Source organism: Scyliorhinus torazame, chromosome 7 (assembly GCF_047496885.1).
Source record: "Scyliorhinus torazame isolate Kashiwa2021f chromosome 7, sScyTor2.1, whole genome shotgun sequence".
Classification (NCBI taxonomy): Eukaryota; Metazoa; Chordata; class Chondrichthyes; order Carcharhiniformes; family Scyliorhinidae; genus Scyliorhinus; species Scyliorhinus torazame.
The window spans coordinates 109,085,808-109,101,173 of record NC_092713.1 but is presented as its reverse complement, the minus strand read 5'-3'; the positions used below and the strand labels follow the sequence as shown (position 1 = coordinate 109,101,173).

The 15,366-nt window shown below is 46.6% G+C and overlaps 1 protein-coding gene across 3 annotated transcripts in view; it reads left to right on the top strand.

Annotated features, from left to right (window-relative positions):
• Positions 1-5,887, top strand: part of dhx9 (DEAH (Asp-Glu-Ala-His) box helicase 9) — a 133,440-nt gene extending 127,553 nt beyond the window's left edge. For all 3 annotated transcript variants that reach the window (XM_072511240.1, XM_072511239.1, XM_072511241.1), the window contains 2 exons: positions 3,013-3,210; positions 5,210-5,887. In XM_072511240.1, coding sequence (XP_072367341.1) covers positions 3,013-3,210; positions 5,210-5,546 — 535 coding nt within the window. In that variant the 3' untranslated portion in view covers positions 5,547-5,887. The remainder of the gene's footprint in view (positions 1-3,012; positions 3,211-5,209) is intronic.
• The last annotated feature ends 9,479 nt before the right edge of the window (positions 5,888-15,366 follow it).

Here is a 15,366-nt window from a genome sequence, read left to right as displayed (position 1 = left end):
TGTGCGTGCACTCTCTGCACATGGGAGAAGTATGAAAACTCCTTCGACCTCGGCTTCCCAGACGTCCATGGGTCCACTCCCCTCAATGAGCTTCATAAACTCCTTGAGCTCCTTCACCACCGCTGACACTCCTCGAACTCGACCGGTCCATCCCCGGGTCAATGACCATGTTAAAGTCCCCACCCATAATCAGCCGGTGCGAGTTCAGGTCCGGGATCTTTCCCAATACTCGCCTCATAAACTCCATTGTCCCAATTTGGGGCATAAACATTGACCAGGACCACTAGCATTCCCTCCAATTTTCCACTTACCATCACAAACCTCCTCCCTGAATCCATTTTGATATTTCCCACCTCAAATGCTACAGGCTTATTGACCTGCACTGCCACCCCACGCGTCTTCATATCTCACCCCAAATGGAAAACTTGCCGTACCCACCCTGTCCTTAGCCTTGACTGGTCCCCAATCTTCACATGTGTCTCTTGTGAAAAGAACACATCCGCCTTCAAATTCCTCAGATGCGCGAAAACACGTTTGACTGGCCCATTCAGCCCCCTCGCGTTCCATGTCACCAGCCTGGTCGGAGGGCCTTCTCTTCCCACCTCCCTTGCTGATCAACCATACCCTTCTTAGGCCAGCCCCCCCAAGCCACGTGACCCTTCAGGCCCACCCCTGGATGTCCACAGTCACCACTCCCTCCCATATAGTACCACCTCCAGAACACCATCAGCAGCCCCTTCCCCTTTCCCTAGGCAAAACAAGAAACCCACCCCCCTTTACTACACTAACCACCTAATCACCCCCCACTGCGCTCCCGTTAACTAGCCCGCCCAGCTAGCCTAGCAGCCCCCACTCAAGGTGCCTCACCTCCTACCCCCCACTGATTTCCCCCCCCCCCCCCCGTTCTCAAATATCGCAACCAACAGTGCAACAATAGAAAACTGAAGAGAAACCAAAAAAAACTATAGTCTAAAAGGTGCACCCACCCCCTCATCGCCTCGAAGACCTCAACCACCAACCGAACAAAAAAAATACAAGAATTACCAAAGAACAAGAAAAAAAAGAAAACACATTCATCTCCACACCCCTCCTCCACAGTTCATTGACCTCCTGCACCATTGTCTCTCAAAAACTCCATCGCCTCCTCTGGTGTTCCAAAATAGTGCTCTTTATTATTAATGGTCACCCAGAGACCAGGTACAGCATCCCGAACTTCACCCCTTTTAAAGAGGGCAGCCTTCACCCTATTAAACCTAGCACTCTTCTTCGCTAGATCGGGGCCCAGGTCCTGATACACTCGCAGCTCACTCCCCTCCCCGGTGCATCTCTTCGTCTGCCTCGCTCATCTCAAGATCTTTTCCTTATCTAGGAACCAGTGAAGATGCATCACCATTGCTCTCGGTAACTCGTTCACCTACGGCCTCCTCATTAGCACCCTTTGCGCTCGGTTGACCTCCAAGGGCCAGTCAAAGGCCCCTTCTGCCATCAGCTATTCCAGCCACATACGAGGCAGCGTCCGCTCCCTCGATGCCTTCAGGCATCCCTACAACTCTCAAGTTGTGCCTCCAGGAGCGGTTCTCAAGGTCCTCTACCTTCTCCTGTAGCTGCTTCTGGGTCTCTCGCATCCTTCCGACCTCGGCTGCCAACAAAGCCAACTGCTCCTTGTGCTCCCCCACCGCCTCCTCCACTTTCCACCAGCCTGGCCCTGGGACTCCAGCCTCTGGTCGACTCCCAGCTTCAACAGATCTGCAGCCTTGGATAGGTCCTCATGGGCCTCTTTCCTCTGCTGGCTGAACTTCTCATTTATGAAGTCCACCAGTTGGTCCATCAACCATTGGGTAGCCAGCGCGGGCCCTGTACCCTCCACCAGTGTAAGCTGTGACACACAAAAATTCTCCTGCTCCAGCTACTCCCTTCTTCTTGACCCACTTCTGGTCCGTGAATCCATGCACCAATCCCACTAGTGGAGTCAGACTTCCCTCTGGTAAGCAATATACCTTTTTCAGCCATACATCCACCCTCCGAACGGGGAAAATGTCTGAAAAGAACAGCCTCGAGCAGGAGCTGCCAAATGTGCGACCGCTCACACAGCCACCACCGGAAGTCCAACATTTGTAGTGTTAAGTAGCATGTGGAAAAGTGTGGTACGTCATATGATCTGGCTTTCAAAATCTGTGGTGCAGCCTATTTCATGGATTCCTGATAAAACCAGTTAATTATTGTGTTTTTCTCATCCCTTTGGAACGGAAACAATTCCTGAAATTACTCCTTTTCACTTAAATTTCACTCTGTTTGACTTAAAATTGTTCCTGGAGTTTGTAAAATCTTTCCAGTGAATAAATAATATTAATAGAGACTTTCATGATCTGGAAGAATTTGTGTTTCAGTTGTGATACCTGAATTTCTCTCTTTGGGCAAACATTTCATATGAGTCAACTGACTGATGAATTTAATTCTTAATATTAAGAATATAACATGTACTAGATGGTTTATAATATTCTCATGATACTGGAAGCATTCTGTATGCTTGGTTTGTTGCCACTATATGCTTCTGCAATCCTACACTTTAGCTATTTGTAAAAAAAATGATCCAGTTTGGTGTATCCTCTACGTGCAGACGAATTTGTAAATAATTGTTTCCTGGGGCATTAAAGTTGATATTTCCTAAGTATGCAATGGAATGTCCACCGTACTAGAGAAACATCTGGAGATGGGAATATATTAATCTTCCCAATTATAACTTTGTATCTTCACTCATATAAACTTTGTTCTCTCAAAAATTATTTCATGTAATTTAGCCATCTTTTTTTTTTAAACTATCAATAGTTTTATATTGCACAAATTGAAGCATTCTGCAACAAGACATAGTTATATGCATATTGCTATTTGTTGCTGTATGGTTTTACTTTTCAGTTCTTGTTAATTATAAGGTGGCTTTGCAGACCAACAAATAACTTTTGATTTGTTTGACACTGGTTATGTCAAATGTTAAATATAATTTGTGCCTTTTAGGATAAAGTTGAAGATGCCTCACTATGCAGCAGCTGCGGTTGTTGCTTTGCGTGCAGGAATGGAGGCACTAGTTGTCGAAGTTGCCAAGGATCCCGAATTCGTACGCCAACTGGATCCTTCACATGAGCGGTTGTTGAATGTGATCCGGCAGGTTTCAAAACCTGGGGCAGCGGGCATTAATCTTATGGCAAATTCAAGGTAAATTGCATTTTTATGGTTTTAGATTACACTTGTAGGTTAATTGTGATGGTCAAATGATTGCCTAATTTAGCAGGAGAGAGATTTCATGCTCTGATCAATGTGAATCCAAGGAATGATTAGAACATACTTTATACCTTATGTAAGGCTCTTGCAAAAATCTTGTCCTGTTATCTTTGTGGCATGGTTCATAATGTCATATTCTCAATCGTGTAACGTGTATATGATTCTTTAAAGTTGTTTTCCTTGGAAAGAGGCACTTGTTGCACCTCCCACCACCAACACCAACAATATGTCTTGAGGGGATTTAACCATTGGCAGCACTTGCTGTCTAAAAACACAATGGGTGTAGTGGATGTAATTTAAAGCTGCAGAAGTCACAATCAGGAAGGTTGGAAAGCACTTAGTGAGTGAGGTGAACAGATAAATTGAGATACCTAGTGTCTGACAGATCCCAGTGAAGGGATTAAGGGAGCGGTACAGGTGGATTGAGATTTATGAAGATTGAAATGGGTCTGCTGTGCAGGGAAGACTCTTGGCAACCCATAAGAGTGACTCTTTTCTGGTTAAGAACTAGAAATGTTTAGATTGACGACACTGATGCTCCAGATCAACGTTTCTTGCCATTGTAAATGCCAGACAGGAATCTTGCTTCAGTAAGCTTCTGTGATCTTTTCCATGGTTCGGACATCTCAGTTGCAGGCCAGGGAATGTTTTCCATTGCTGGTCCCGATCATCCTTCTCCACCAGTATATTTGACTCTATGATTTCCATGAACTAGACTTTCAGCCAGGGTGTTATTCCTCAGTGATGTATGAATGGTCCTGATGCAACTATTAAGTATAAGTTAGTAGATTTAGGAGGTGGAACAGGAGAGAAAGTAAATTTATCTAGGCAATCAAGTTACTCAGTTGGTCTTATCCCAATTACTAGATTAATGGAATAGTGGATTAGCATGCCATCTTGGGGAAAGGTTGGACAGGGTATGCTTGTATCTACTGGAGTTTAGAAGAGTAAGCGTTGACTTGATTGTTACATACAAGATCCTGACAGGGTCGATGCAAAGAGGATATTTCCCCATGCAGCAGAATATGGAACTCGGGGCCACTGTTTAAAGATAAGAGATTCGCCAATTTAGGACAGAGATGAGGAGAAACATTTTCTCTGAATGGGTTGCGAGTCTTTTGAACTTTCTTCCTCAAAATGTAGTGGAAGAAGTGTCTTTGAATGCTTTGAAGACAATGGGAGATAGATTCTTGATAAGCAAGAGGGTGAAACTTTATCGGGGGTAGCCGAGAGTTGAGGTTGCAGTCAGATTAGCCATGTTCTTAATGAATGGCAGAGCAGGCTCGAAGAACTGAGTGGCCTACTCCTCATTCATATATAGTCCCTAGATTGGAACAATGTTTGGAAAATAAAGGTCATATCAAAGTCAGAGCTGCATAAATCCCTTTGCACTCGGAAATAGTGAATGATGGAAAGTGATCAGAATCTGTCCCAGCTGCCAAGATAAGATTCAAGACCAAATGTTATCGGTGGTACTTTTTAGGTGAAAGAGAACGTTTGGTCTATACTTGGACCAATTACAAGGAGCTACAGTCACTGAGAATGAAAGTTTATTGGAGGGAAGTTATAGTCAGCATTGTCACTTATTGTTTATGTGGTAGAAATTAATTTGAGGTAAATGTATTCTGAAGGAAGAGCAAGTTTAAAAAAAACTAAACTAATGTTTTTGTCATTTGGCTGTCGCAACAACACTGATTGCAGTTTACTCATTGTAGCCCTTTTAGTATGTATTTACATGTTTATTTTACTCCGCTTTTGTACTGATTGTTGGGATTGAATGGTTTGCTTTGTGAAGATTAGAAAATAATTTAAATTAGTAGGACAGATTGTTTACCAATTCATCGTTTCATTTTCATTCCAAACTATCTTTTTTTAATGTTATGTCTTTCACTGGTCATAAAGTGTTTATTTAATCAATTCTGATTTCTTACAGATTTGGGGATGGTCCTCGTCCTCCCAAAATGGCACGTTATGACAGCCAAGGATTTGGTGGAAGAGGGGGTGCTCGTGGTTCCAGTTACAGAGGAGGTGGCTATGGAAGAGGCAATGGCTATGGTGGCTCCAGTGGCAGTTACAGTTCTGGATACTATAGAGGTGGTAGTGGACACCGCAGCTACCAAAGTGGTGGTGGTGGAGGAGGAGGAGGGTATGGAGGTTACCAAAGGGGTGGATATGGGGGCTACCAAAGTGGTGGGGGAAGTGGAGGAAACAGTGGCTACCAAAGTGGTCGTGGTGGGGGAGGATTTGGTGACGGTGGTGGTAACTATTAGAGAAATGCAGGAGACCAAAAGTTGCAATTTGTGCACAGTTTATATGTATTGATAGTAATACAGTTTTGTATTTAATTATTTTCAGAACAGAAACAGTGCATGCACATTGCAAATGTTGTCATCAGTTTGTCGATTCTTTTTATGCAACTATTTTCCATAGTGGTGTGTACTTTAAAGTGCAATCTTAGAATACGGAAATGTACTTGTGACACATCTTAAATGGCAGTTTAGAATCCCTAAGTATATTAAAGTTTACTTAGCGAATCACTGGTTTTGAATGTATTTGTTTAATTTTCATTGTATTGCATAGAAGAAATAAAAGGGCAGTTGGAGAACGACAATATTTGCATTTGCCCTTTATTGTCCAATTTAAATATGGGGGAAGTTGAGCAGCATTACATAAAGACTTGTTCTGACTTGAACTGATGCATTAACCCCACTAATCAAGGCTAGGACGAGCAAAATTAAATGGACAACTCTGAAAGTACACCACTTTCTTCAATGCCTGTGAGCTTTAGCTCAATTGAAAACACCAGTTAGCATGGAAGGACAATTAAGGGGCAATTTAGCTTGGCCAATCCACCTTGCTTCGTCCCTAAGTTTGTTTCCTTCTATTTTGTTGGTGGACCTCAAAGAGTGGCCAATCCACCTACCCTGCACATCTTTGGGTTGTGGGGGTGAGACCCACGCAGACATGGGAAGAACATGCAAACTCCACACAGTGGCCCCGGGCCAGGATTGAACCCGGGTCCTCGGCACTGTGAGGCAGCAGTGCTAATTACTGCGCCACAGTGCCGCCCCAAACATGGAAGGAATATTATATGCACTAATTTGAACTAAAGGTTTAGTCTAGCTGCACCGTGGTCATACCTCAGCTTACTTTCTGAAAAAATTTGTCCCATAATATCTCATTGCAGTTTGTGGGATCATGCAACGTGCACATTTGCTGCTGTATTTCTTTATCAAATATTTAGTTGGCTGTGAAGCATTTTGGAACATCCAGAGGTCATGAAAGATATTACAAAACATGAAGTGAACTGTCAGAGACTGAATTGGACCACTGATGGGTACTTGTGGTCAAATTCTAAAGGACCTTTTGAGTATGGAGAAATACAAAATGAATACTTTGCATTCTATTCATCAATAAAACAAATGTTTGGAATGTGTATTAAGAATTTCAGTTTCATAAATTAGCAGCAGCAATTTACATCTTGGATGGCCCAGTATTTGGATAGTTTTATCAAGGCACTTTCTACATCTAAGTATTTCCAATTGGACAAGAGCAAATGTCTCTGGAGTTTCTATTGCAACCTTTTAAAAAAAATCATTTATGGGATGTGCGCATCGCTGGTTAGGCCAGCATTTATTGCCCTTCCCTAGTTGCTCTTCAGAAGGTGGTGAGTTGCCTTCTTGAACCGTTGCAGTTCCTGAGTTGTAGGTACACACACACTGCTGTTAGGGAGGGAATTCCAGGATATTGCCCCAGCAACAGTGAAGGAATGTCAGTATATTTCCAAGTCAGGGTGGTGAATGATTTGGAGGGGAACCTCCAGGTGGTGTGGTTGACAGGTATCTGCTGCTCTTGCCCTCGTGTTGTGGGTTTGGAAGGTGCTGTCTTAGGAACCGTGGCGAGTTACTGCAGTGCATCTTGTAGATGGTACACACGGATGCCACGGTTTGCTGGTGGTGAAGAGTTTGTATGTTTGTGGAAGGGGGAGCAATCAAGTGAGCTGCCTTGACCTGGATGGAGCTTCTTGACTAGTGTTGAAGCTACACTCATCCAGGCAAGTGGAAAGTATTCCATTACACTCGTGCCTTGTAGATGGTGGACAGGCTTTGGGGGTCAGGAGGTGAGTTATTCGTCGTAGGATTCCTAGTCTTTGATCTGCCCTGATAGCCACAGTATTAATATGGCTAGTCCAGTTCAGTTTCTGATTAATGGTAACCCCCAGGATGTTGATTGTGGGGGATTCAGCGGTGGTAATGCCATTGAATGTCATGGGGTGATGGTTAGATCCTCTCTATTAGGAGATGATCATTGCGTGGCATTTGTGTGGTGCAAATGTAATTTGCCACTTGTCAGCCCAAGCCTGGATATTGCCAGGCCTTGCTGCATTTGGTCATGGACTGCTTCATTATCTGAAGAGTCGTGAATGTTGCTGAACATTATGCAGTCATCCGCAAACATCCCCCCCTTCTGACCTAATGATGGAAGGGAGGTTATTGATGAAGCAGCTGAAGATGATTGGGCATATGACACTACCCTGAGGAACTCCTGCAGTGATGTCCTGGAGCTGAGATGATTGACCTCGCACATCTTGCCCCTCGCACCTTAAACCTATGTCCCCTGACAATTGAGTCTTGCACCCTGGGAAAAAGCCTCTGACTATCCACTCTGTCCATCCCCCTCATAATTTTGTAGATATCTATCAGGTCGCCCCTCAACCTCCGTCATTCTAGTGAGAACAAACCAAATTTATCCAACCTCCCCTCATAGCTAATGACATCCATACCAGGCAACATCTTGTTAAACGTCTTCTGCATTCTCTCTAAAGCCTCCACATCCTTCTGGTAGCGTGTGGCGACGAGAATTGAACACTATATTCCAAGTGTGGCCTAACTAAGGTTCAATACAGCAAGGAGTCAATTGCCAATTTTTATACTCCGTGCCCCGGCCAATGAAGACATGCATGCCATATGCCTTCTTGACTACCTTCTCCACCTGCGTTTACGCTTTCAGTGACCTGTGGACCTGTACACCCATATTCCTCTGCCTGTCTATACTCTTGAGGGTTGTGCCATTTACTGTATATTTCCCACCTGTATTAGACTTTCCAAAATGCATTATCTCATTTGTCCAGATTAAACTCCATCTGCCATCTCTGCCCAAGTCTCCAACCAATCTATATCCTGCTATATCCTCTTGATGCTCATTGCTGTCCGCAATTCCACCAAGCATTGTTGTCTGAAAACTTACTAATCAAACCAGTTACATTTTCCTCCAAATCATTTAGATATAATACAAACAGCAAAGGTCCCAGCACTGATCCGTGTAGAACACCACTAATCCCAGCCCTCCATTCAAAAAAAGCACCCTTCCACACTCTGTCTTCTATGATCAAGACATAGTTCTGCATCCGTCTTGTATCTTGACAGCTCACAGTGGTTAGCATGGCTGCCTCACAGTGCCGAGGTCCCAGGTTCGATCTGGGCTCTGTGTCACTGTCCGTATGGAGTTGGCACATTCTCCCCGTGTTTGTGTGGGTTTTGCCCCCACAACCCAAAAATGTACAGGGTAGATGGATTGGCCACGCTAAATTGCCTCTTAATTGGAAAAAATGAATTGGCTACTCTAAATTTTTTTTAAAAATAATCTTTCCCGTGTGACTTCACCTTCTGTACCAGTCTGCCTTGTAAAAGGCCTTGCTGAAGTCCATGTAAACATTCACTGCCCCACCTTCATCAATCACTTCCTCGAAAAACTCGATCAAGTTAAACCGACCTTCCCTTCACAAAACTATTCTGCCTCTCGCTAATACATTCACTTGCTTCCAAATGGGAGTAAATCCTGTCTCGAAGAACCCCTCCAATAATTTCCTTACCACTGATGTAAGGCTCACCGGCCTGTAATTTCCTGGATTATCCTTGCTACCCTTCTTAAACAAAGGAAACAACATTCTCCAGTCCTCTGGGACCTCACTTATAGCCAGTGAGGATACAAAGATTTCTGTCAAGGCCCCAGCAATCTCCTCCCTTGCCTTCCTCAGTATTATGGGGTAGATCGCATCAGGCACTGGGGATTAGCTACTTAATATTTTTCAAGACGCCCAACACCTTTTTGATCTTGATATGACCCAGACTATCTATGCACCCTTCCCCAGGCTTATCATCCACCAAGTCCTTCTCTTTGGTGAAGACTGATGCTCATTTAGTACCTTGCCCATTTCCTCTGGCTCCACGCATAGATTCCCTCCCCTATCCTTGAGTGGGCCAACCCTTCCTTGCTACTCTCTTGCTCTTTATATATGTATAAAAAGCTTGGGATTTTCCTTAATCCTGTTTGCCATGACTTTTCCTGACTCCTTTTAGACCTCCTCCTTGCTTAAGTTCCTTCCCGCTTGCCTTATATTCCTCATTAGCGTTGTCTGTTTCCAGCTCCTAGCTCTTACAAATGCTTCCTTTTCCTTTTGGACTAGGCTCATAATATCCCTCATTGTCCAAGGTTCCCGAAACTTGCCATACTTAGTCTTCTTCCTCACAGGAACATGCTGGTCCTGAATTCCTGACATTTGAAAGCCTCCCACATGCCAGATGTTAATTTACCCTCAAACATCCACCCCAAATATAGATTTTTCAGTTCTTGCCTAATATTGTTATAATTAGCATTCCCCAATTTAGCACCTTCACCCGAGAGCTACTTTTTTTTGAAAAACATTCTGTCGAGCCATTTCTATATACACATCAAACACAACCATAAAAAAGCAAGCAAACAGGAATACAAATAACCAAAACAAATGTCCAACATCCTGCTTCCCCCCCCTCCCCCACCCCGCCTGCTGATATCTTAACTATTTTCAACGAAGTAGATGAGCAGCTGCCATCTCCGAGCAAACCCCTCCACAGACCATCTCAAGGTGAACTTTATTTTTTCCAGCCTGAGGAACTGCTAGATCCCTCACCCAAACCCTGGTTTCAGGGGCCCTGTGTCCTGCCATTCCAATAAGATCGGTTACCAGAGACAATGGTCAAGACATCAGTATCTCTCGCACCCTGGACACCCGTGTCTTCTGACAGTCTAAAGATCGCCCCTTCACCCGCAAACCTCTGACATAACGTTGCCGAACCTCTACCAAAACCACCAAGCGCGGTACCCACCCGTGCACCGCCCACACCTATCCGCAACCCCTTCAATAAACCTGCTCATCCTAGCCACAGTCACATGTGCCCTGTGAACCACTTTAAGCTGAATAAGACTAAGCCTAGCACACGACGAGGATGCTTTTAAACTCCTCCCACAGCCAGCCTCCATCTCCCTCCCTAACTCTTCCTCCCACTTATGCTATACTCTCCCTGTTGGGGCTGCTTCCCAATCTATTAGCTCTTTATAGATTTCCAACACTCTGCCCTCACCCACCCATTGTTGACACCACCTTATCCTGCTGCCCGGGGGCAGCAGGTGAGGAAAGGACAGTACCTGTTTTCGGAAAAAATCCCTCACCTACAAATACCGGAACCCATTCCCGGCGGGCAATTCAAATTCCTCCACCAACCCCTCCAAGCTCGAAAAGGTGCCTCACACGAATAGATCCCTAAATCTCTCAATCCCCGCCTGTTGCCACCGCCGAAACCCCCCCGTCCAGACCCCCTCCCGGAGCAAACCGATGATTCGAACAGATTGGAGCCCAAACAGACTCCCTCCAGCCTTGGATGCTGCCGCCACAGTCCCCACATCCTCAGGGCTGCCACCACTACCGGGCTTGTGGAGTACCTGGCTGGCGAAAATGGTAGAGGCATCATCAACAGTGCCCCTAAACACAAGTCCTTACAAGAGGCTGCCTCCAACCACTCCCATACCGACCCCTCCAACACTACCCAGTTCCTGACCATGGCTATATTCGCCGCCCAATAATAATTCTTCATATTTGGGAGAGACCCCCCCCCACACACACACACACTCGACCCCCCCTCCAGCGTGACTACTTGGGCAAACCCCAATATCAGTGCATTCACCCTCCTAAAAAAAAAAACGCCTTTGGAGTGAAGATCGGGAGATTCTGGAACACAAAGAAGAACCTCGGGAGAACCTTCATCTTCACCGATCTCACTCGTCCCGCCATCGACAGCGGGAGCACATCCCACGTCCTAAAATCCACCTTTATCTGTTCCACCAACTGAGCCAATTTCAGCTTGTGCAGCTGCTCCCACCCCCCACCATCTGAATGCCCAAATACCGAAAGCTCGCCTCCACTCTAAACAGCAACTCTCACAAACCCCTGTCCCCTCGCTTGAATCGCAAAAACCTCACACTTCCCCATATTCAATTTGTACCCCGAAAACCAGCCAAATTCTTCCAATCTGCCTAAAATCCCCCCGATAACTTCCAAAGAATTTGATACGTAGAGCAGTAAATCATCCGGGTACAACGAGACCCTATGCTCTCCCCCCCCCCCCCCCCCCCCCCCCCCCCCCCCCGGCGCCCAGCATTATCCCTTGACGCTCTCGGGGCCATTGCCAATGGCTCTATAGCCGAGGCAAAAAGCGATGGGGAGACTGTGCGGAGCCCCCCCCCCCCCCCCCCAACAACCCGGTGCAACCTACAATACTCCAACCTCACCCGGTTCGTTCTCACACTTGCTGTCGCCGTCCGGTACAACAGTCGGACCCAATCTGCAAACTCTTGCCAAAACAGAAACCGCCCCAACACCTCCCACAAATAGCCACTCCACCCGGTAGAAGGCCTTCTCTGCATCCATGGCGACCACCACCTCCACTTTGTCCCTCCGGGGACATCATTTCAACATTTAACAACCTCCTGATGTCAGCTGACAGATGCCTCCCCTTAACAAACTCTGTCTGGTCCTCCCCTATCACCCTGGCACACAACCCTCAATCATTGAGGACAGGATCTTGGTTAGCAACTTAGCGTCCACATTTAATAATAAAATTGGCCGGTAAGATCCACTCAGCTCTAGGTCCTTATCCCTCTCTAAAATGAAGGAGATCGGGGCGTGCGATAACGTGGTGGGGAGCACCCCCTGCTCCCTCGCACATTGAATGCTCTTACCAGCAGGGGCCCAGCCCAAGGTCTCCTGAAAATTATTTGTAAAATTCCACTAGAAACCTCTCTGGCCCGGGGTCTTCCCACCTGCATCGCCCCCATAATCTCCAACACCTTCACCAGCCCAATGGGGGCTCCCAGTCCCTCCACCAGTTTCTCCTCCACCCAGGGGATCTCCAACCCATCCATAAAATGCCTCACTCCCTCCACCCAGGCCGGGGTTCCAACTCCTACAGTCTCTTATAAAAGTCCCCGAACACCCTATTCACCCCCACTGGGTCGAAGACCGTATTCCCTCTCCTATCCTTCATCTTTCCGATCTCCCTCGTCGCCTCCTGCTTCCTCAATTGATATGCTGACATCCTACTTGCCTTTTCCCCATATTCCTAGACTGCCTCCCTAGCCCTCATCTGCCCCACTACCTTACCCATGGATATCAGACCAAACTCCACCTGAAGCTTCTGTTGCTCCCTCAAAAACACCACCTCTGGGGCCTCTGAAAACCTCCTGTCTACCTGCATAATCTCATCCACTAACCTCGCCATCTCCGCCCACTCGGTCTTGTCTCTATGCGCCCGTATTGAAATAAACTCTTTCCCCGCCCCCCCCCCCTTCCTCCTCATCACTGCCTTCAGTGCCTCCTATTGCGTGGCGGCCTTCACCTGTGTCATTCCAATCCACGTATCCCGGAATAGCAACCCTCACCCAATCACAAACCTCATCTGCCAACAGCCCCACATCCAACCTACACTGTGGGCACTGACTCTTCCCCCACCCGCCACGATCCACCAGCAAGTCCACCCAATGCGGCGTTAATTCTTGATTAGTGAGGGCATCAGGGGTTATGGGGAGAAGGCAGGAGAATGCCTGCGGGGCTCCATCACCAACAGTCTGTCCTGGTCCACTCACATTGATGCATCAATCAAGAAAGCCTAACAACGTCTCTACTTCCTGTGGAAGCTAAAGAAATTTGGCATGTCTGCATCAATTCTCTCAAACTTCTACAGATGTGCGATAGAGAGCATCCTATCCGGCTGCATCACAGTCTGGTTTGGCAACTGCTCAGTCCAAGATCGCAAGAAACTGCAGACTGTGGTGAACTCAGCCCAACGAATCACAAACATGCCACCCCCATATTGATTCTGTATACACCTCTCGCTGCCTCAGGAAGGCAGACAGCATTATCAGGGACCCCTCCCACCCAGGCATTGCTTTCTTCCAGACCCTTCCATCAGGCAGAAGGTACAGAAGTCTGAAGACTCGCACATCCAGACATAGGAACAGCTTCCCCACAGCGACAAGACTCCTCAACGACTCCCCCTCGGACTGATCTGTTCCCTGTAAGAACACTATTCACGACGCCCTATGCTGCTCTTGCTCATGTATTTGCTTTGTTTGGCCCCTTGTTCCGCACTGTAACCAATCACTGTTTTGTCGATGTACCATTTGTCAATGTACCCTGTTGATTATTCTTGTGTCTACTATGGGCGTACTGTGTACGTTCCTCGGCCGCAGAAAAAATACTTTTCACTGTACTTTGGTACATGGGACAATAAATCCAATTAATCAATCAAGAATGGGGATGAGAAAATATCAGCTATGATTGAATGGTGGAGCAAACTCAATGGGCCAAGTGGCCTATTTCTGCTTCTATGTCTTATGGTCTTATGGCGTGTGGTCCGAAACCACAAACGCCGAGTACTCCGAACCAACCACCCCTGCCAACAACGCCCTGTCCATCACAAAATAGTCGATCTGGGTGTACACCCTATGTACATGGGAGTAAAACAAAAATTCCTTGGCCCTCCCAAACTTCCATGGGTCCACTCCTCCCATACGCTCCATAAACCCTTTAAATTCCCTCGCCACCGGCAATACCCTTCCCAACCTCGGACTCGACCGATTCAATTTCGGCTCAAGAACCGAGTTAACCCCCCCCCATTATCAACCAGTGCGAGTCCAGGTCCGGGATCATCCCCAGCACCCGCCTCATAAACTCTATGTCATCCCAGTTTGGGGCATAAACATTCACCAAAACCACCGGCATCCTCTCCAATTTCCCACTCACCATAACGAACCTCGCCCCAGAGTCTGCCACTTCTAACGCTACCTGCTTATTTATCAAGACCACCACCCCCCTCGTCTTCAAATCCAATCCTGAATGAAAGACCTGCCCTACCCACCCTTTCCTGATCTTAGAACATAGAACATAGAAAATACAGCACAGAACAGGCCCTTCGGCCCACGATGTTGTGCCGAACCTTTGTCCTAGATTAATCATTGAATTTACAGTGCAGAAGGAGGCCATTCGGCCCTTTGAGTCTGCACCGGCTCTTGGAAAGAGCACCATACCCAAACTCAACACCTCCACCCAACACCAAGGGCAATTTGGACATTAAGGGCAATTTATCATTGGCCAATTCACCTAACCCGCACATCTTTGGATTGTGGGAGGAAACCGGAGCACCCGGAGGAAACCCACGCAGACACGGGGAGGACGTGCAGACTCCGCACAGACAATGACCCAAGCCGGAATCGAACCTGGGACCATGGAGCTGTGAAGCAATTGCGCTATCCACAATGCTACCGTGCTGCCCTTAAGAACAAATAAATCTACACTATATCATTTTACCGTCATCCATGTACCTATCCAATAGCTGCTTGAAGGTCCCTAATGTTTCCGACTCAACTACTTCCACAGGCAGTGCATTCCATGCCCCCACTACTCTGGGTAAAGAACCTACCTCTGATATCCCTCCTATATCTTCCACCTTTCACCTTAAATTTATGTCCCCTTGTAATGGTGTGTTCCACCCGGGGAAAAAGTCTCTGACTGTCTACTCTATCTATTCCCCTGATCATCTTATAAACCTCTATCAAGTCGCCCCTCATCCTTCTCCGCTCTAATGAGAAAAGGCCTAGCACCCTCAACCTTTCCTCGTAAGACCTACTCTCCATTCCAGGCAACATCCTGGTAAATCTTCTTTGCACCTTTTCCAGAGCTTCCACATCCTTCCTAAAATGAGGCGACCAGAACTGTAC